At 48.4% G+C, this 21,673-nt stretch overlaps 2 protein-coding genes across 6 annotated transcripts in view; one reads left to right on the top strand and one right to left on the bottom strand.

Annotated features, from left to right (window-relative positions):
- The window catches only part of LOC138983238 (plexin domain-containing protein 2-like), a 108,904-nt gene that overhangs the window by 24,280 nt on the left and 62,951 nt on the right, over positions 1-21,673 (bottom strand). For all 5 annotated transcript variants that reach the window (XM_070356657.1, XM_070356660.1, XM_070356659.1 and 2 more), the window contains exons 2-3: positions 1,946-2,373; positions 820-936 (exon numbers count right to left, since the gene is read on the bottom strand). In XM_070356657.1, coding sequence (XP_070212758.1) covers positions 820-936; positions 1,946-2,373 — 545 coding nt within the window. The remainder of the gene's footprint in view (positions 1-819; positions 937-1,945; positions 2,374-21,673) is intronic.
- LOC138981497 (octapeptide-repeat protein T2-like) overlaps positions 19,253-21,673 on the top strand; it is a 17,632-nt gene continuing 15,211 nt past the window's right edge. The window contains 2 exon segments of the mRNA XM_070354441.1: positions 19,253-19,298; positions 19,871-20,072. Of these exon segments, the coding sequence (XP_070210542.1) occupies positions 19,253-19,298; positions 19,871-20,072 (248 nt within the window).

Below are 21,673 nucleotides of genomic sequence, written 5' to 3'. Positions count from 1 at the left end.
GTGTGTGTGTGTGTGTATGTGTGTGTGTGTGTGTGTGTATGTGTGTGTGTGTGAGCGTGTGTGTGTCTGTGTGAGCATGTGTGTGAGCATGTGTGTGTGTGCGCATGTGTTGGGGACGTGTGTTAGGCTTAGCTGTTGCTGCATAAATGATTACAGATGTAAGTATAGATGTATTGATCTTCTCGCTAGGGTACGTGTGCAAAGGTAATAAACTAGAATTATATAAGGCTTTAATTTGGAAGCAAAAACCCAGATACATGCTGAATAAATTATACCAAATACAATCAATATTTTGCTCTCCACTGTACTGCCTGGCTGTTTCCAGGAATAAAATCGTTCACATGGTCTCATAAAGCACAGAAGTTCTTTCCTTCCCTGGCTGAAGTGCTTGCATTACTGCCTGGAGATTGGATGTAGTATGTAGATGCAAGAATTTATGGTCCCACGAAAAATACATCAGAGTGTTGGTGGTTTTAAACAGATAATAGTACCTTGTCATTACATTACTTGTTTTGAGTTCTTTAGTTTAGCTTGATGATCACCTGCAACAGACAGCACCAGAGAGAGAGAGAGAGAGAGAGAGAGAGAGAGAGAGAGAGAGAGAGAGAGAGAGAGAGAGAGAGATTTAAAAATAAAACTTCATGTAAGAGGCACTTGAAACCCTCGAACAGATGTGTTTCTCTTTTGAATCAGAATTTCCCAACTGGGCTTTGTTCCAGAATCTTTCTGTGTGAAAAGATGTTCATTTCTTCCATCACTCTGACAGCCTCCCACCACCCTCAGAGGTACAGGTATGTTTGTCAATGACCCAAAGCTTACCACAGCTAAGCGATGTCCGGAGTTGAGCGTGCCTTGTGAGCTGGGATTGTCCAGTTCAATGAAGTACTGATCTGCATAACCTGGGAAGATGGCCGACGTGTAGTAGTTGTGGTTGTCCTGCAAAACAAGAAGGGATGCAACCTTAGAACGGCAGAACAAGTGTATCCTATTGTATGTTTGTCAAATACTGAAGTTCAAGCTTCTTGGAAGATTTCAAAGAGCCGAGTACAAAAGCCAGACATTTTATTTAGGTTGACCTCCCCCTTTTAAGACCTTGCTTTTTACATTGTCAAGTTTTGACTAAATGTTTTAACATAGACGGGGAATCGAGACGAGGTTCGTGGTGTATGTATGTATGTATGTATACATGTATGTATATATGTGTGTGTGTGTGTGTGTGTGTGTGTATAAAGCGATTCCGAGAAAACTACTCGACCGATCTTCATGAAACTCTACATGAGAGTTCCTGGGTACGATATTCCCAGTTTTTTTTCTCCATTTTTTTGATAGATGCCTTTGATGACGTCATATCCGGCTTTTTGTGATAATTGAGGCAGCACTGTCACACCCTCATTTTTCAACTACATTGATTGAAATTGTGGTCAAGCAATTTTCGAGGAAGTCCGGACTATGGGATTGCATTTCAGCTCGGAAGCTTAAAAGTCATTTAATTAGCTTGCTCATTAACGTTGTCATTAAAATCGAATTTTCAGAAGCAGATTAAAAAAAATGATTGCATTGTATTCATCATCTTCTCCTCAGTTAAAAAATATATAGATATGTCATGTTTATTCTAAAAATATGCTCAGAATGAAAGAAATAGGTTCAGTAAGTACTACGGCCGCATGCTTCGCTGAGACGAGCGTGACCCGTCTCGGTCTTCGGGAATTGTTAGCCGAGACTATCTAAATGTAGTCTCGGCAATGACTATTTTGTCGTGTTGATACCGACTGACTAAATGTTTTAATATCGCTTCACGCGACTTGTTTTTTTGATAGATTTTCCATTCTAAACCTAAATATTCCTCTGAATGATAGGAATCCCTTCTTTTAAAGACCCGATTTTCTTAGATTAATGGTCTTTAAAGGGTTTCCACGGTAACAAACCTAATACTCAAACATCTCACTTTAACAATTATGGGACTTTCCGTGGTTCCACCTGGCCTTTGCGTTTGTGGCTCTGGCGTTTGTGGCGCTGGCGTTTGTGGCGCTGGTGTTTGAGGTGGCCTCATGGTGGTGGGGGTTGGCGCTGGCGTTTGTGGCGCTGGCGTTTGAGGTGGCCTTATGGTGGTGGGGGTTGGGGTGGTTGTTGCTGGTGGTCGCTGTGTGGTGGCAGGAGCCCTGGTGGTGGCCGGGGGTCTTGCGGTGGTGGTCGGGTCCACAGGGGGCATAGTGACCCCTGCCGGAGTCGGGGCGGAGCCATTCTCGCTGGAGGTGCCGTTAGCCTCACCGGGCGCCTGGCGCCTGACTCGCCACAGGTGTGCGTCTGACAAACTCTTCACCTCCGTGCGGTAGTCACGGTTGATGCCGGCCACTGAGTACTCCACACCAACATCTAATCACACACAGAAAAACAAAAATCGTGGATGAAAATATTGAAAGAACCGTTGTTATAAATATACGAGTTAAACTGTCTGTGCCACTTTGCTCTTCAAAAGCTATTTTTCTTGCACATGCTTCTTAGGCGATACAGTATACACAAACACTTTTTTTTAACATTATTCAAAAGTAATAATGCAACAAAAGAAAACTATAAAAACTTTAACATATTTAAAAATCAAAGTCTGCCTCATGGAGACATCTTAAACACACTATGGACAGCAAGCAGAAGAGTTTCAGAAACTCAAAACGAACGCAAGAATAATGGAAGTTGCAGTTCATTACACTCATCAGTGACAACAGTAATTTTCATTTTCTTCCTGTTAGTACTCTATGACCAGACTGGTCATTTTCTTCTTGCTCTTCTTGCTCAAGTGTCACTAGTTTTTCCCTTGTTCAACCATTATTGATGGTAAACCAGCCAGAAAACTAAATATATATAGGAGAGCAATCACACAGGACATTACCCCCCCTAAAAAAAACCCATAAGTTCTGGGAAACTCTCTTTCTTTCTCTCTCTCTCTCTGTCTCTCTCTCTCTATTTCTCTTTTTGCGTGGCTCTCTGTCACTCTCTCTGTCTGTCTATCTGTCTGTCTCTCTGTCTGAGCTTAAAAGGGGGTAGCAGTCAGGAAGGCAGAAGGTCAATCATGGTGTGGGTAAACAGAGTGAAAGCCCACCCTCTCTGATGAAGAGCCCGTGTCCAGGAAGTGACCAACCTGATCACTGCTCACAGACCATGGCCCCAGGAATGCTATCTACTCTGATTGCTTATTGATTGATGCTGACCATGCCTCCCCCCCTCCCCACCCTTCTCTCTCTCTGTCACCCTCTGTGTAAAACTCTCTCTCTCTCTCTCTCTCTCTCTCTCTCTCTCTCTCTGTAAACTCACGCACGCACGCAAAGATGACAAATATTGGGGGTGGGGATGGGGGTGGGGGCAGGGCGTAGGAGGAACAGCAAAGGGGCAACATTGATGGAATTCATAACTAAAACATTACTTAAAAAAATAGTATGTCCAGCTAAAACACAATACTTCAGTATCCTGTTAGCTCCTCTAGCCCCACTAAGAAATATACGAAGCACACCGACGTTGACAATAATGGAATGTTTCACAGGACGCTAGCATTGGCCCCAAATGACAGCTTACACAGAACAACAAACACCGTGATCTTAATTTAACTCAACAACAACTATCACCCAGTCACGGCACCCTAAAAACGATTGTACCCATGAGCAGTTGCCCACTTCAACCCACCCCAAAAGAAAACTATGGGGCGCTCACAGCACCCTAGTATAATACGATGAAGAATCACAAGGGAACTCATTTAAGTGGAAGAATGCTAAGGACTAAAAAAACAAACACAGGTCAGTGCCACAAGCGGTCACGTTTCATATCCCAAGGCCGCCACGTCAACCAGGCCATAGAACAGAGTCAGAAAAGGCAATGACGACGTTAAAACGTCGCCCTGAACACGATCAAACAATCTCTGACGTTAAACTGAACGCCCACAAAACTGACAGTAAGTAAGTGGGCTACGAGGTGAGTAAGGATGGGGCACACGAGTGGAAGAACACAGGGAAAGGACCGGACAGAGAGTAGCATGTCATTTGTCCAGTCAGCTAGATGACAGCAGAGAGCAATGGATACGTCTGCTCTGGACAAGCCAAACGGACTACAGACACTTCAACTGGCATCTGGCTTTCCCTTCATCGACCTCATCCTTGGCCTCACCTAGCCGTTCCAGACACGATTTTAACCTCCAGAGAGCTGTGCAAGAACAGGTACTTGGGCTGGCCGGACGCGGTTTGGGGGGATTGAATCGGTTTGATTCCTGCCGGTGACTGCTCTCTCCACCTCCTCCTCCTCCAACTCTCGCTGGTATTGGTGGATCTTCAGACACTCTCCGCTCCTCGCCCAGAGCTGTCTCGCAGCCTCGCCCTATTACCTCCACTATTACCAGCTATTTCTGTCGCCCGGAGTGGAACCAGGTTGATTATACACCTAACGATTTTTAAGAGGGGGGGGGGGGGGGGGGGGAGAGCCAGGCAGTTGTCTGGTTCTTCAATATACAAAGGGAAGCAGTCGAGACAAGAGAAGAAAGAGGATACAAGAGCAGAAAGAGAAGGCGAGACAGACATTGTTCTGCTTCCAGTCTCAGACGTTCAAACACACTACTCTACACGCGACAACCCAGGCCAGCCAATACTTCTAAAGTTCCACTCGAGCGTCCTAGGCTTGTCTGAGTCCTCCCCTAACCTGTCGAGTCATAGAAGATAGCATTTTAGACTCAAGTACCCTTTGACTATATTAAACAGTAAATCTATTCACCGTCTGTTCTTCGTCGGGCTTTCGTAAGATCGGTCTCATGTTTGTTATTTGATGTGTAGTGCTGAAGCTTGGCACAGCATTTAGACACAGCTCACGTAACAGTGTAGCATTCAGGAAGATATTTGCGGTTGAATTAAAAAGCCGCGAGAGAGAGAGAGGGAGGGAGAGGGAGAGAGAGAGAGAGAGAGAGAGAGAGAGAGAGAGAGAGAGCGAGAGAGAGAGAGAAAGAGAGAGAGAGAGAGAGAGAGAGAGAGAGAGAGAGAGAGAGAGAGAGAGAGAGAGAGAGAGAGAGAGAGAGAGAGAGAGAGAGAGAGAGAGAGACGCTTTGACATTTTATTGAATAAACACGAAGGTTAATTTCAAAATGGGTTGGTTGGGGTAAAGGGTACAGCTTTGCGAGACATTTAAAACAATACACAATATTCATCGTTTCTGTCGCGGCATGGAAACCAGACCGCGTTGAGTGTCTGTGTCTTCTAGGTTTAGAGAGAGAGAGAGAGAGAGAGAGAGAGAGAGAGAGAGAGAGAGAGAGAGAGAGAGAGAGAGAGAGAGAGAGAGAGAGAGAGAGAGAGAGAGAGAGAGAGAGAGAGAGACAGACAGACAGACAGACAGACAGACAAGACAGACAGACAGACGTAATGCTGAATTTTGTGACGTGTGCTTTACTGGAAAATTTCCTAAATAAATTTTCATTTAATTAATATACTTACCCGAATCACATTAGCATTGAGTCACCTGAGATGCTTATCACTGAAAAACGCTTACCCGGCTAAAGAATTTAAAGGGAAGCAACCCCATCACCAAAACGAAAGTGAAAGTAGCTTTGGTAATGGGCCAGCACACCGGGAGTTACCTCCCATACGGGTGTATGCCACGTCACTTCCTCTAGGAACACGTGCCTATTCTCATACGGCTTTAAAAAATCTTAAAACCATAAGCGGGGCAGGTGGGAGGGAATACAGTATGTGATTCGGGTAAGTATATTAATTAAATGAAAATTTATTTAGGAAATTTTCCATTAAATATCATATTCTTACTCCGAATCACATTAGCAGATAACATCAACAAGGCGGTGGGCTAGAAATGAATCAAAACTCACCATCAAGTTCTGGACAGGAACTGGCCTGCTGCTATGAGCGCTGGAAGGCCTCTGGAGCCATCCTGTCGAAGAGCTGTGACGTCCCGAAGATAAAAGTTTATAAAAACATCTTCGGAACGCCAATACGCAGTTGTCAGCACCTCCTCTAGACGTCTGGAGCGCAGAACTGCCAGAGAGGATGCCCACGCCCTCGTTTCATGGGCTCGGGCCGAGTCAAGTGGCAAGGAGGGCATAACCCCCCCCCTCTTTGTGCGACTCCACTCATAAGCCTGCTTGATGAGCGAGGACACCCACCGGGCCAACGTTACCTTCGACAAATCTTTCTCGCGCCTAGTAAGGAGAGAGATAAACAACAACTTCTGAGAACTAGACCGAATCGGCTGAGTCCGGGCTAAGTACAGACGAAGTGCCCTCACAGGGCAATTGACCGAATCGGGGTCATCCGGGGCCAACGCGCTGGTCAGAGCCTTAACTCTAACCAGCGGAGAGGCCTGCCCCGGAGACTGATTCTTGGCCAGGAAATCAGGCCGGAAACGCAAAGATGCGGAACCGTCCGGCTCAAAGGAGATATCTCCAGGCTGACCCGACAGGGCGTGGACCTCGCTACCCCGTCGGGCCGTAGCCAACAAAAGGAGAAACAGCGCTTTGCGAGTGACATTGAACAGACTGGCCTCGCTTAAAGGCTCAAAATCCGCAGAACGAAGGAATTCCAGGATTAAAAACAAGTCCCACTTGGGAGCGGGCAAACGAGCTTTAGCTTCCTTAAGAGCAGCCCCTTTAATGACTGCAGCTATAACGCCCCCGACTCGAACAGAACGACCAATCTGCTTAAGAGTCGCCGAGATAGCGGAGCGCCGGACCCTCAACGAGGAGACTGAGGCGCCCTGCGAAGACATGAAAGAGAGGTGGTTAGCGACCTGAATAGAGCGCGGAGCCACCGAACTCACCCCTCTAGCTGAACACCAGGCAGTCCATGCCTTCCAGTGGGAAGCATAAACTGAAGAGGTGGACGCTCTATGCGAGCGAGCCACCAAGTCCAGAGTCAAAGACGACGCCCCAGAGCGCTTCAGCGAGTCCCGAACAACTTCCACACGTGAAGCTTCAGAAGACTGGGCTCCTCGTGTGGAATGCCTGTTTGGGGCTGCACTAGTTCCCCTCGCACGAGTGCGAGAGGAATGGGGGGCCCTTGGGCGAGCCGAAGAAGATCTGGAAACCAGACCTGCGACGGCCACAGAGGAGCGACCAGAAGAAGAAGGGCCGGCTCCTCCATCTCCGCTTTCCGGATTACTCGGCTGAGTAACGGAAAGGGAGGAAAGGCGTACGCCTCCAGACCCGTCCAGGGAAAGTCCAGAGCGTTCACTCGCCATGCCTGAGGGTCCGGGAATGGCGAGACGAACACCGGAAGCCTCTTTGAGTACCTTGTGGCAAAAAGGTCCACCAGAGGCTTTTGGACCTGGGCCCAAAGGCGAAGCAGTGCCCCGTGAGTGATCGTCCACTCCGACTGAAGCACTGTACCGGAACGACTGAGCGCATCCGCCAAAGTGTTCAGCCTCCCTGGAAGGTACCTGGCCGAGATCGTGATATGATGCTGAAAGCACCACACCAGGATCTCGCAAGCCCTCTCCGAGAGAGACGGGGACCGCGAGCCTCCCTGCTTGTTGATGTACGCCGCCACTGTCATGTTGTCTGTAAACAGACGAACATGTTTGGCGTACAGGGAGGGCAGAAACTTGGCCAGAGCTAGAGCAACTGCCTCTAGCTCCAGCAAGTTGATGTGCCACAAGGACTGCTCCGTCGTCCACAGACCGGAAGTAGTCTGAAGATCTGTATGTGCCCCCCAACCCTCCCTGGACGCATCTGTAAAGAGGTCCAGGTCGGGGAGGGGCACGACGATCGGAACACCTCTGCAGACCCACTCCGTGTCCAACCACGGAAGGGTCGCAGACTGGAACCATCCCTGCAAAGGGATGAGGGCGTCCCAGTCCACCAGAGGAGAGTCCACAAACGGCTTCAGCGCGAACTGAAGCGGACGTTTGTGGACCCGGCCCAGTGAAACCAGAAGAGCCATAGACTCCATCTGCCCCAAGATGGAGGCGAGCGAGCGGATGGAAGCCATCAGGAGAGGTAAAGTGGAGCGTATCTGAGCTTGGAGCTTGTCCACCCTTCTCTGAGAAGGCTGGACAGTCCAAGCGACCGTGTCGAAAGACATCCCCAGATAAGTGAATGTCTGTGACGGGGTCAGCTCCGACTTTACCCGGTTGATCGAGAACCCCAACGAGTTGGATTCTCGAAGAACCGTCAGGGTATCCTGCGAACAGCCGCTCTGGGACTGGTTCATGATGAGCCAGTCGTCCAGATAAGCCCGCAGACGGATACCCTGGGACCTCACCAGTGCACAGACCTGTCTCACCACCATGGTGAAAATCCATGGTGCGAGAGACAGCCCGAAAGGGAGTGCGCGAAACTGGTAGATCTGATCTCCCCACCGGAAACGAAGCCATTTCCGGTCGGCCGGATGCATAAGAATGTGAAAGTATGCGTCCGTGAGATCGATCGAGGTCACCCAGTCTCCTGGGCGGAGAGAGTCTCGGACAGAGGCTGGCGTCTCCATCTTGAATTTTATCTCCCTCAAGAAAGTATTGAGGAGAGATAAATCCAACACGGGACGCCATCCTCCTGATGCTTTGGGAACAGCGAACAGACGCCCGTAAAATCCCAGGGAGCTGTGGACCCGAACTCTCTCCACCGCGCCCTTCTGCTCCAGGGAGGCAATTTCCGACTGCAAGACGGAACGTGCTTCCTGCGAGAAGGGGGGCTTGAACCGCGGAGGCACTCGGGTAAGAGGCGCCTTTTCCTCCCGCCAGAGTAGACGGAAGCCCGATCTCACCACTCCCACAATCCATTGGCTGTCTACTACCGACATCCAACGAGAAAGTGCCCGGGAGGGGCCTCCCGCCATCACCAAAGTGGAGGGCGGGAGGGAGGTGAGATCGGGAGCGCTTCATTGGGGGTGTGGCTTACTTCCAGAGCCGCCACGCCCCCTCCCCGATGCCGTCCTCTTCTTCCCACCACGAGCGGCCGGCGGAGCCTGCCGCTTCTGAGCTGGCTTGGGGTTAGACGATGTCTGAGCCTGCTTCTGCTTAGAAGGCTGAGACTGTTTCACCCCCTTCAGAGTGTAGTCAAGGAACTGACTGTCCTTGTTTGACTGAATCTCCTTCTGTCTGGCATCCAGTGCCAGCGGACAGAAGAGAGACTCCTCTGAGACCGGGGAGACTCTCAAGGTCTCCCTAGTAGCCAGCTCCGTGAATTGGGACTGCGAGAGGAAGAGATCCCTCCTACAGAGTACCGCTTGGGTGTACTGCAGGGAGGAAAGACGCAATTGTTCCTCATTGACCTTGGCCAATGCGGTCAAAAGCGCAGAGACATCGTCCGCATTCTGTTCTTCACTGAGAGTGAAAGGAACCAGCGAATCGGTCAATGCCCGAGACAGAGCCCGAACGAGAGTCTCCGCAATGGAGGCCAGTTCGATCTGCCGACGTCCAACCTCCTCAGCAGAGAGGAGGGAAGCCTCGGAAACCGGCAAAACCGAATCACGCTTGATCGGTTTAGTCAGAAGAGGCAGCAATTCCCGGGAAACCGGAAGGGTAGCCCTAGGGAGTGCAAAAGACGCCAGCCAACTCTGGCTCTGATTGGGCATGCCAAGCTTCCTATTGGCCGTAGGCACGAAGGAAGAGGCTTGGGCAGCTGAAGCCACCCACTGCTGAGCTGATTCCGGAACTGGACCAAAAGGAAGCAGTAACGGAACAGGCACTGGCCGAATACCACTCCCCGCATGTGCTGGACGAACCAGTGAATGCGAAAGTTGGTAAGCCACTGACGGAGACTCGGCGAACCGGAAGGAAGAAACATCTTCCTGTGCCGGCCGGAAGTCCGCCATGGCAGAAGGAACGAATGATGCGGAAGAGTCCGCAGCCACCACCCCTTCAGGAAAATAACGAGACGTTACTTCCGCCGCGACGTCAAGAACAGCCTTGAGCTTCGACGGAAACACGCCCCGCGACTCCTCGCTGACCACTGATGGAGCATCAGAATAGTCACACGTGGAACCATGACCGAAGTCACCAGTTCCGGAAGCAGAAGCATGCCCTGGCAAACCGGAAACCGGAAAAGCCTGAGCACTAACGTCATCCTGCCGCCCAAAACCCTGTGAAGGTAAAGGGTAAGCAGGACGACCATCCGCAAAAACCGGAGCTGGATGAGCTGACGTCACTCCCCCGACTGAGTGGAGTGATGCCTGCTCAAGCCTAGGCGCTTGAAAGCCGGAAGGCGCACGCTGTAATCCACTATCTGGTATCCGGAAGGAACCACCAGAAGAGGAAGAAGCGTTTCCGGCCGAAACCGGAAGTGTAGTCAACGGAACCGCAAAATGCGGAAGTGAAGACTGCACTGGTTGACTTCGCGATCCGGAAGGACCGGAAGTCAGTGAATACTCCATCCTGCCGCGACCGCCGTAGCGTGCCGGAGCGGACGGATCATCACTTCCGGCAAGTGCCGGAAATGCGGCAGTCGAAACCGACTGCCGCCGCTGTTCGATCAAGTCCGGGGCCTCGTAGGTTATCGCCGGAAATGAAAGATCAGCAAGGTATCGGTCGTGACCCGATGCGAAAGAGCTGTCCCCCGAAGGAGAACGTCCAGGCGCCTCACGAGGGCTATCGGACCAGCTCTGCTTACCAGCCGACGCTGAAGAGGGAGGACGCTGCTCCAAGCCGGAAGTGGAGGACAAAGACACGGAAGCCAATGCCCGGACGTCACTGCCAGATGCCGGAAACGCCGAACTGCTGGCGACGGAACGCTGAAATTCTGCCTGCACCAAGCTGCGGATTTCCGGAACCAGTGACTTTAACAGAGAGGAAACCAACGCACCTTGTCCAGGTGCTAACAACGATGACGAAGTCTCCGATGTAGAGACAGGTGCAGAAGTAACAGTAGCGCTAGGCGCCGCAAAAGAAGCAGAAGTAGTAACAGCGCTAGGCGCCGAAATTGGTACAGCCAACAAAGTGTTACGCTCTTGGTCTGTAACAAGTAACGTTGCTTTGGAAGAGGAAGACTTAGGCTTAATTTTCCCCTTGGGGTCCGACTTGCCACGGCGCTTGTCTGAATCAGACATGTTGACAACAACACGTGGCAACGCGAAAAAATTTACTGAAACATAAGTCTAAACGACTGGAAAATTCAGTAAACACACGCACTAATGCGTTTACAAAATACTATAGCTAAACTTGCCCCACAAAAAGCAGAGGCACGGAGAGCTACGAACAAAGTCACACGAGCTAGAAACCTAACTCACACAACAAAATGGCGACACGCAAGACACTGACACGAACGTCAACAACACGTGGCAAAGTAAAAAGATTTACTGAAACGTAAGTCTAAACGACTGAAAACACAGTAAACACACACGCTTACGCGTCAACAAAATACTAAAGCTACACTTGCCCAGACAGAAAGAGGGCACGCAGAGCTACTAGCAAAGTCACACGAGTTAGCTAACTAACTCACACAACAAAAAGGCGAAACACGCAAGTCACTGACACACAAGTCCGTAAAAAACGGACAACGTACAGTAACGAAACAGCGCAAACAACCAACAACAAACGGGAACGAGCTCACCAAACTGTAGGCAAGGCGAGCAGAAAAGCTGGGTAACGTGGCCGGCGGGTGTCACTCAAACACACAAGGTCAGCCACAGAGCGTCAAAAAGTGAACCGTCCTCTCCGAGGTGAAAAAGACGTATGAGAATAGGCACGTGTTCCTAGAGGAAGTGACGTGGCATACACCCGTATGGGAGGTAACTCCCGGTGTGCTGGCCCATTACCAAAGCTACTTTCACTTTCGTTTTGGTGATGGGGTTGCTTCCCTTTAAATTCTTTAGCCGGGTAAGCGTTTTTCAGTGATAAGCATCTCAGGTGACTCAATGCTAATGTGATTCGGAGTAAGAATATGATATTTAATGCCATATTCGGCACATGTCCATGCAGCGAGCTTGTGCTGTGGCTCTCAATTGACAGTAAGCCACCGAAGCTGTCACGACGTTCGTAACTCAAGGTGAGTGCCTCTGTCCTTATGGCAACACAAATAACCATTGGCACGAAGGCTATCGGATTTCTGTTTTTAACGTCAAGAGCCTGCAAAAGACACGGGGGAAGATCAGGACGGACAAGGTGGGTGGGGGTTGAGAGGGGGAGAAAATCCCCCTTGAAACCCATGAGCTTCCTGGTAGGTCATAAATTGCCCCTATGCACATTACAGCTGAAAAAGGATCTCCACTATGTAGACAGATTGAAATATAATTATACATTATGTCCCCCATTATATATATTACAAGCCTGGTCTGGCAGACGGCCAAATTGCGCCCTAATGAGACTTGGGATCCCCACAGGTAAAGACGTTTTTTCCTCGCTGCGGTCCCTTGAGCACGTCAATAGACGTAAGACGTAAGACATTTTATTGATTAAACACACAAGGTTCATTTCAACGGGGTGTGGGGAGGGGGGGTCAGTAATACATGCCGTGTGTTTGTATTTATGGACAATCAACCGGTTTTATCTCTTTCTCTCTAACATATACTCACACGAACGCACGCACGCTCTCACTCTCTCTCACTCTTAAACCTAAAGACATATCCAGCGCATGAATTAACAATATGGGTAGGTGCAACGACAAACAAGTTTACAGTGCTAACATACATTATCGGCTTTCAATCATGCTCTATCGTTCCACGGCACAAACTCTCTAGCTCTCTCTCTCTCCTTCTCTCTCCTTCTCTCTCTCTCTCTCTCTCTCTCTCTCTCTCTCTCTCTCTCTCTCTCTCTCTCTCTCTCTCTCTCTCTCTCTCTCTCTCTCTCTCTCTCTCTCTCTCTCTCTCTCTCTCTCTCTCTCTCTCTCCCTCTCTCTAACATACAAACATTTCCAGCGCAAAAATCAACAATTTGAGTAGGTACAACAACAACACAAGTGTACTACACCAGCATACATTATTTGCAATCAAACCTGCTCTAACATTCCATGGCACAAACTATGTATAACCATCGCCGTCAATAGTATACAAGTGTTTCCACAGCTCAATATTTATTGCAATGTCAGAGCTCTGTGCTCCAAGTACAAGTCTGTATGGCCACAATTCTATGTTCCACAACACTGCACGTTTTGAGAGTTATAAATATCTTCCACAAACACACTGTCCTTTGAGCTATATCTTCTCACAATTTGGAATGCTTCCACAACTTTGTTCTTCAACCTTATATTTCTATCATTCTGTGTTTTCCAAAGCCTCATGTTCTCGCAACTTCTGTCCCCATGGTAATATGTTCCTAGAACTCGGAGCTTTTCATTCTCTCGGTCCTGCATTGCCAAATAGGTTGAAGGTTAAAAACCAAGAACCAACTAATCGCAAACCTCTTAAAATTCATGATTCCAAAAGGTTGTATATGCCTACACCTGCATTCTTCCAGAGCTCTATTATATTCATACAGCTCTACGTGTCCCAATACAAGCCGCGCATTCACCAATCAACTCTATGTTTGTTCGCATGTTCGCATCCCCTTCTGGAAGCAAGGGGAAAACAGAGATGCGCGCGCGAAACAGCCCAAAACCCTATAGCTTCCGGAAAGTTGTGCACAACCCTCGTCATCACCACGACGGCCACAAAAGATCCAGCTAACAAGATTCAGTCTCCATTTCTGCGCACCGACATTGTGGATAACCCTGTTAAGTGCCCAGACAACTATATTGGCCTGCTTTTCTTTCGAGCTACAAGTCACGCACATCGAGTTACGTCATACCATAAATGATAGAAAAACTTAATTGTGATGAAAGTTCGGAGAGCTCAGAGAAAAAGTTCGTTATTTTATGGGATATAATATTCATAGAAATACGCCCTCAAAATATAGTCCGGCTGAAAATATAACAAAATGGATGCAAAAAAAGCTACAACTGTTCCTTTAGTTTTACCTTTAACAAGAAGAGCAAACGCTCGATCGAGTCACTTTCGCAGTTCTGAATATTATATGAGGCATCAGATGGACAGGAAGAAATTGCTATTCACAACACAATGAGTCACGTTCACATAAAATTTGAGCCCGGTCACTTTTATAGTTTCCGAGAAAAGCCCAACGTTAAGTTGTGTGTTGCCGAACAGAAAAGGCTAGTTATCTCCCTTGTTTTTCTGATAACGTTCGTAAAAGGCTACAGATGTAAATACTTTGATGTAAAGAATAATCCTACAAAGTTTCAATCACATCCGATGAACTTTGTCAAAGATATAAAATGTCTAATTTTTCCTTTGACGCTGACCTGTGACCTTGAAAAAGGTCAAAGGTCAACGAAACCATCGTTAAAGTGTAGAGGTCATTGGAGGTCACGACTAAACAAAATATGAGCCCGATCGCTTTGATAGTTTCCGAGAAAAGTTTGTCAAAGATATAAAATGTCTAATTTTTCCTTTGACGCTGACCTGTGACCTTGAAAAAGGTCAAAGGTCAACGAAACCATCGTTAAAGTGTAGAGGTCATTGGAGGTCACGACTAAACAAAATATGAGCCCGATCGCTTTGATAGTTTCCGAGAAAAGTCCAACGTTAAGGTGGTGTCTACGGACGGCCGGCCGGACAGACTAACACTGACCGATTACATAGAGTCACTTTTTCTCAAGTGACTCAAAAATGCAAATTCACTCTGTCTGTCTGTCTGTGTCTCTCCGTAAAAAACACCAATGACGACTAAAGCACAACAACCACGTAGCAACGTCAGAGTGATTCACGGATCGCGACTGCTGTCGGATCGGCTTGATCCTCTTTGGGGGTTAATCCGCTTGGCAGTCAGGTCGATCGACAGCGATCGTGACTATGGGATAGAAGCTAGCTGACAGCAAAACAATCTCATCGCTTGTAGTGAATAGTGCTTCTGCTGCTGCTGTCCTCAGGCTATGCTAGTTTCCATATTAAAACAGGCACACTATTCACGATTTGCTAAATTTGTCCAGGTTTATTTAAGCAAAAGTTGTGTGAGTGTGTTATTTGGGGAAACCGTCTCAATAAATGATACCTCGTCGTAATTGAGAGAAAGTCCAACAATTGTTCAGACTTTATTGGTTTTAATGTCATACTTGGCGGGAGCAGCAGCAGTAAGAAGATCCTCTGTATGGTCTCAACTAACCTACCATTTTCAAGCTGAAATTTCGTTATAAGTATTACTGTCTATATTCTAATAATCAAAAATTTTAGTAATAAATTTTCATTTGATTAATATACTTACCCAACTCACATATAGCAATTAACCCTAGTTCAGTGCTGGTAACGCTGTACGCGTCCCCTTGGTAACAAGGAAGGCGCCTCTAAAAAAAGAGTGACATGAGACCCGTAAGGGTGTCTAAGCCAGCCCGGAAACGAGACTGCCTTCCGTATGCGCGCGCATACACCGCCATATGCAATTCATTCTAAAGCGAAGCCCAACTCACTCCTTTTTTAGACCCAAACACCCACCACAGCGGGGAGGCGGGAGGGAATAAACGATGTGAGTTGGGTAAGTATATTAATCAAATGAAAATTTATTACTAAAATTTTTGATTAAATTACATATCTTACCCAACTCACATATAGCAGATTGCTACTATAGGTGGCGGGTATATAGAGAAATCATGAAATTAGAACCTGTTCCAAGGCTACCATAACCGGTAACGCGGAACTGCCGTCCTGTCCCAAGACGTCTCTGAGGGAGAGGTTAATAAAAACCTCCTCAGACCGCCCGTAAGCCGACTCCAGTACTTCAGCCAAACGGCCCGACCAGAGGACTGTCAAAGAGGAGGCCCAAGGCCTTGCCTCATACGGTGAGAGGCAAAACTGCCCTAACATCTCCAGACTGTGTTAATCACCAGGTAAGCACCTGTCTGATCAAAGTGGAGACTCACTTGGTTAAATAAACTTTCGCAATATCCCTACACCTTGCTGTGCTAAGTGATATCATAAAAGCTTCAGATTTTCTGACCCAATGCCGAGTCCGTGACAGGTACCTTCTGAGAGTCCTCACGGGACAAATAACCACATCAAGCTCCCCAGGAGCAAGAGTCCAGTGTCGCAGTCCATCTAGGTAAGGTTGACTTCAAAAAGTCATACCCCTACCAGAGTAGATAGACCTGTACCCACCCTAAAACAGTGTTTAACGTCATTTCCAACCGTTCAAGGTTAAATCAAGACGGAGACGAAAGATAAGGCAAATGGCCTTTAATTCAACGATCTAACAAGGTCCGTGAAAGTCAGAAAATTTTTCGAAAATCGAAATATTAAAAGAGCCAAACCTGACTCTACAGGAGCCAAAATCTTGCTTCCTGAATTGAAAATACAATTGGAAGCTGGTTTTCCCCGTTTTCCGCATAAAAGCCAAGGTAGAATCACGATGGAGATGAAAGATAAGGCAAGTAACCTTTGATTCAATGATCTAACAAGATCCGTGCAAGTCGGAAAAAACTTCGAAACCCGAAAAGTTTTAATTGACTAAACGTGACTCTAAAGGAGCCACACCCTTGCTTCATGAATTGAAAATGCAACTCGAAGCTTGTTTTCCATTTTTGCTTAAATGCCAGAAAATTTCGAAGCAACCCAAAAGCCATAGATCAGTCTTTCTTGAAAAAGATGTCCATATTCAAAATAGCCAGAAAGTATGCTTACTCCCACTTCTCACAGAAGCTACTAGAGTAAGCTTGGCCGTTTTCCGTGTAGATCCGCCAGGCTAGCCTTGAAACGGGTTAAAGCAACGCTGCACCAAGCCGTACCAAAGTGACAGAAATTACATAAAGTCTTAAAAATAAGACATGAAAGAAAAACGGAAACCCAGAATAGGTGGATCGCCACCTGCATTACACGTAGAGAAGAGGAGTTCATTCCGTAAGAAATAAGCGCTTCGAACCAAGCCAGTCTGAGTGACAAGCGAACAAACACGCCCAAAACCCCTATAAAGACTCTGAATCAAATCCAGAGTTGAGGCGGAAGCCCCTAAGTATCCCAAGGATATCCTTACAGAAGACATCCGTGTAACTGGAATGTGAGAAAGCAAAGACGCCTTCTTGCCAGCCTTAAGAGGTCTGGAACCAAGATAGCAAAGACCCGTACTGTGCGACCAACAGGTCGCCAAAACGATCTATGAGAAAGATCCTGTGAAAGCGAGGGTATAGAGCCAAAAGCTAAAGTAGATAACAGCCAGCCTGAAGCTTTTCGTTTGGAAACAAACGACAGCCAAGGCCTGCCTTGCGCTTCCCTTTTACCGTGAGCGTCTCTTTGATAGATAAAAGCCCGCGTGCATAGAAGGGGTCTCAAAAAGAGACCTTTCAAACAAGAAAGAGATTAAAGCCTAGCCAAAAGAACAAAACTTTAAAGGCAGAGGCCTACCCTCAGGTAAAAAACCGGCAAAGTTAACTCCTTTGTATCTGCGTCCTGTCAGACCACAAAGATATCCAGTTAGAACGTAACCACCCAGGCGAGAGTAAAAGCGCGTTTTGTTCAAACGAGCCCATCATAAAAACCCGAAGCCACAAACTCCCCGAGCTAGGAGATCTTGATCTTACAGACACTTTCTCCTAGCTATCCAAATCCAGATGGATTTTTAGCCAAACCCGAGGGCGGTTCCGTAGAACAAAAACAGAGAACCTAAGTTCTTAAGTTTGGAGTTAACCGAAGCCTACAGAAAGCGCTCCGCGAGTGACACGCTCTTAAGCGTAAGACACAAGCTAAAGCAACGCCGCCGCAGGTATAAAGCCGAACGTTGTCTACACAGGTAGTGGTGACAAAGAAGACTCGCTTGTGAAAACTCCACAAGTACAAAAAACCCCGCCAGAGGATCTAAGAACTTAACACTCAAAGATTCTCCTCAGAAGGCTCAAATCAACTTCAAAATGCCGCGAACAGCGACACAGCTGAAGTATAAGCCTCCCCTCGTTCAAAAGCATCATAACAATCATCGAAATGATGAGAACCAGTCACCAATCCCGATAAGGCAATACTTGCCAAAAATCGGAAAAGTTTTGAAAAAATTCAACACCGAAACTCCATGACCAAAACTCCATCCACCTGTCTCCTTCCAGCGGGAAAACTGGAAAAGGAAGTGGACACAGCCTGAATAACAGCAAAGGAACCGCAGCGACGGAACCGACAGCCAAAGGCTGAAAGGTGCCGACTACCAACACCCCAGTGTTAACGGTAGAAGGCTATCCCATCCTGTACCGGAAGCCACAGCCACAAAAGCGGAAGCGAAACCGGCCGTGGATTAGTAAACATCAGAACCCACAGGTAGCATAAAAACACACCGGACGATCCCGTAGTCCTCAAACCATTTCAGCTGCGAGCACCACTGCACTTGCTAACATGAAACGGAACCTAAAATCAGGGCTCTTCAGTAATGCGTAAGCACCTTCATCTGAACAGCCGTCAAGCACAACCGTGCAATCCGGAAGCTGACTCCCTGTTTGACTTAACTGTCCAACAAAGAACCAGCCCTCCGTTCGCTACCTGCCCCCCGTTCCTGTCAAAACCTAAATGCCGTTTTCCACTGACCAGGCCACTGCGCTGGACAACTTAAACGGCAAGTTAAGCTGGGTGTCATCCACCACCGTGGACACACCCTCACAATCCTCTCCTTCCTACTTGGTTACAAAGTTAGGAAGATGACCCCCAGAGAGACTTGCATGGTCAATCCAAGAATCACTCAGACCAACAACCTCCTGCCCCCAGGGCGGAAGCTTACGTTGCCCAGCCACGAAAATGCGTGCCACATTCCTCCTGCGAACGTACACCACTTTCACCGGAGAACCCGGCTACATGCGGCCAATTGCCAACTCCAGGGCAATGGACAACAAATCCAGGAAGCTGAAGAGAACATCCTGTTCCTCCGAACTTCCAGAAGTCGGAACCAGATAGAGGTAGAGTAAGTTACCCCTTTGTTCTCAACCACCCCTTCCGGTCAAAACTTAAATGCCGTTTTCCGCCGCCCACGTCACTGCGCTGGACAACTTGAACGGCAAGTTAAGCTGGGTGTCGTCCATCCCCGTGGACGCACTCGTTATCCTTTCCTTCATGCTCGCAATGGCAATCAGGAAGGTGACCCCCGGAAAGACGCTCCCGGCCAAGCCGTTCGCGGTCGATCCCAGAATCACCAACTTCCACAATACCTAAATGCCGTTTTCCGCTGCCCACGTCACTGCGCTGGACAACTTGAACGGCAAGTAAGCTGGGAGTCGTCCACCACCGTGGACGCCCCCTCGTTAACCTCTCCTTCATGCTCGCAATCGCAATCAGGAAGGTGACACCCAGAAAGACACTCCTGGTCGATCCAAGCACCACCTAGTTTCGCACACAGTGCCTAAATGCCGTTTTCCGCTGCCCACGTCACTGCGCTGGACAACTTGAACGGCAAGTAAGCTGGGAGTCGTCCACCACCGTGGACGCACCCTCGTTAACCTCTCCTTCATGCTCGCAATCGCAATCAGGAAGGTGACACCCAGAAAGACACTCCTGGTCGATCCAAGCACCACCTAGCTTTGCACACAGTAAACCAGTCGTCTTGCACTACCATGCAATCCGAAAGCTGACTCCCGTACTGACACCATTGTCTAGCAGAGAACCAGCTTTACTGTCTACCCCCCGCCCAGAGGGCGGGGTCGGAAGCCACACACACTCGCCCCCGTCCCCAGACTGAGCAGAGTGCAGTGGAACTTCCTTACGTGTACCAGGGCTCTTACTCCCCACTGAAAGGCCGCCAAAGCGGGTTGAGTCAGCCGAGAGATAAGAACTTTCGCCCGGCCGCCATGCGCCTGAGGCTACTCGCTCCTGACCACGTGCCGAGTTTTGGCCGGAGAACCCGGTTACTAACTCAGCAGACATACCTTGTGTACGAGACGGAACGCCGGAATGCGAACCCAAAAGCGGACACGGCACAATCTCCTCATCCTGAGAGGCATGCACCTCCGCTCTCGTGACTGTAGTGGCAGGAGACGAGCGAACGTTGGCAAGCGAAGAGACGCCAGCCACACCCGAGGGAAGAGAACGAAGCTCCGCTCTCGTCGAAGTAATCTCGGCCGCTAAAGTAGACACCTGCGAACTAAGAGATAACAACAAAGCAGCAACATCAGCGGATGCCAACCCCGGCACCACAGGGGGAGAATCCCCCTTAGCAGGTTTATTCACGTGAGCGGTCTTGTCAACCGGCTTAGCCGACAAAATGGCCGCTGTCTTGTCTACCGGCTTAGCGGGCAAATCAACAAACACATCAAAAGATTTTTTGCAAGAGTATCTTCACCAGAAACGGATTGTTTAGTCTTCCTAGAAGATTCTTTAGAAGAAGTGGGCGCAGCAGCTACCTTTTAGGCGTACACCTCTTCTTGGCATTGTCGGCCATGACACAACAAAGACTCACGAAAAATTTTTGAAAAAATTTTGCAAGTCCAAAAAGCGGCCAACAACGCTGCCAAAATCAAGAATAAACAAGAACGACCTCACCCCAACAGCAGTAGAGAAGTCCAGATGCAAGAAGATACCAAGAGGAACAACAAAGTCAAAAGACTAAGTCAAAACGGCTGAAACAGCCGGAGCGTACATCAAATGCGACCAGTCTCACTGGCGCTGAGCTTTGGAATGAATTGCATATGGCGGTGTATGCGCGCGCATACGGAAGGCAGTCTCGTTTCCGGGCTGGCTTAGACACCCTTACGGGTCTCATGTCACTCTTTTTTTAGAGGCGCCTTCCTTGTTACCAAGGGGACGCGTACAGCGTTACCAGCACTGAACTAGGGTTAATTGCTATATGTGAGTTGGGTAAGATATGTAATTTAATCAGACGACGATGCTTTCGTCTGGTAAATCAATTATTCCTTTGACCGAATAAGACAACAACAACAACAACAACAACCACAACCACATATCTAGCAGATATCCGCGTAATTCTTTAAGAACCCATCACCACAAGAACGAAGGGATGGTACAGTACTACTTTACATGAACAGTCATGATCAACATCACAGTCTGATTCAAATATCCATATACGGTCACAGCCAGCTGTGAGCTGCCAAGGAGACTTTATTCCTCTGTAATGGCAAGCAAAGACCATCCATGCCCTCAGTGTAATTCTTACTAGGCAAACATCCACCAGCGCCACACCCAAACAACGTTGTCACAGCCGCAAAAAAAAGTGCTTCGGGCGGATATAATTACTACTGTATATTTGCATTCACCATAAACCCGGCAAATGAAACACGAATAAGAGTATATCCCGCACTCCAAGTTAGAGACAACCAGAGGGCTTCCCCGGAGTGCTCCATTACCATACAGGCGAAGACAACCACCTCGTGATCCAATCAGACAGAGTGGACTCATGCAGACAGGGCATGACCGTATCCCATGACCTACTCCGTGGGTCCTAGCACCAGCAAGAAGTGCGCACTCACCGGACCCTCTCGCACTTGTCCTAGCATTCACTGTGGTCATACAACTGGCGGTGAAGGGAGTGATGATCGACGTATTCTCATACTGGTGGTGAAGGGAAATACGGGATTTTGAAACTGGTGGTGAAGGGAGAGATGATGGAAGTATTCTCATACTGGTGGTGAAAGGGAAACAAGGGATTTTGAAATTGGCGGTGAAGGGAGATGCGATATCCTGGAACCGGTGGATGGAAGATGAGGTATTGTCTGAGAGTGGCATCAGCATTCCAGGCAGGCACACGAGGGCCTCTGTGGGGACGTAGTGTGTTGCGGGCGTGCTGACCCGTCCAATGATTGGGTCTTGTTGGA

Source organism: Littorina saxatilis, linkage group LG12 (genome assembly GCF_037325665.1).
Source record: "Littorina saxatilis isolate snail1 linkage group LG12, US_GU_Lsax_2.0, whole genome shotgun sequence".
Classification (NCBI taxonomy): Eukaryota; Metazoa; Mollusca; class Gastropoda; order Littorinimorpha; family Littorinidae; genus Littorina; species Littorina saxatilis.
Note: the sequence above shows the minus strand (reverse complement) of the source record. Positions and strands in the feature narration are given on the sequence as shown.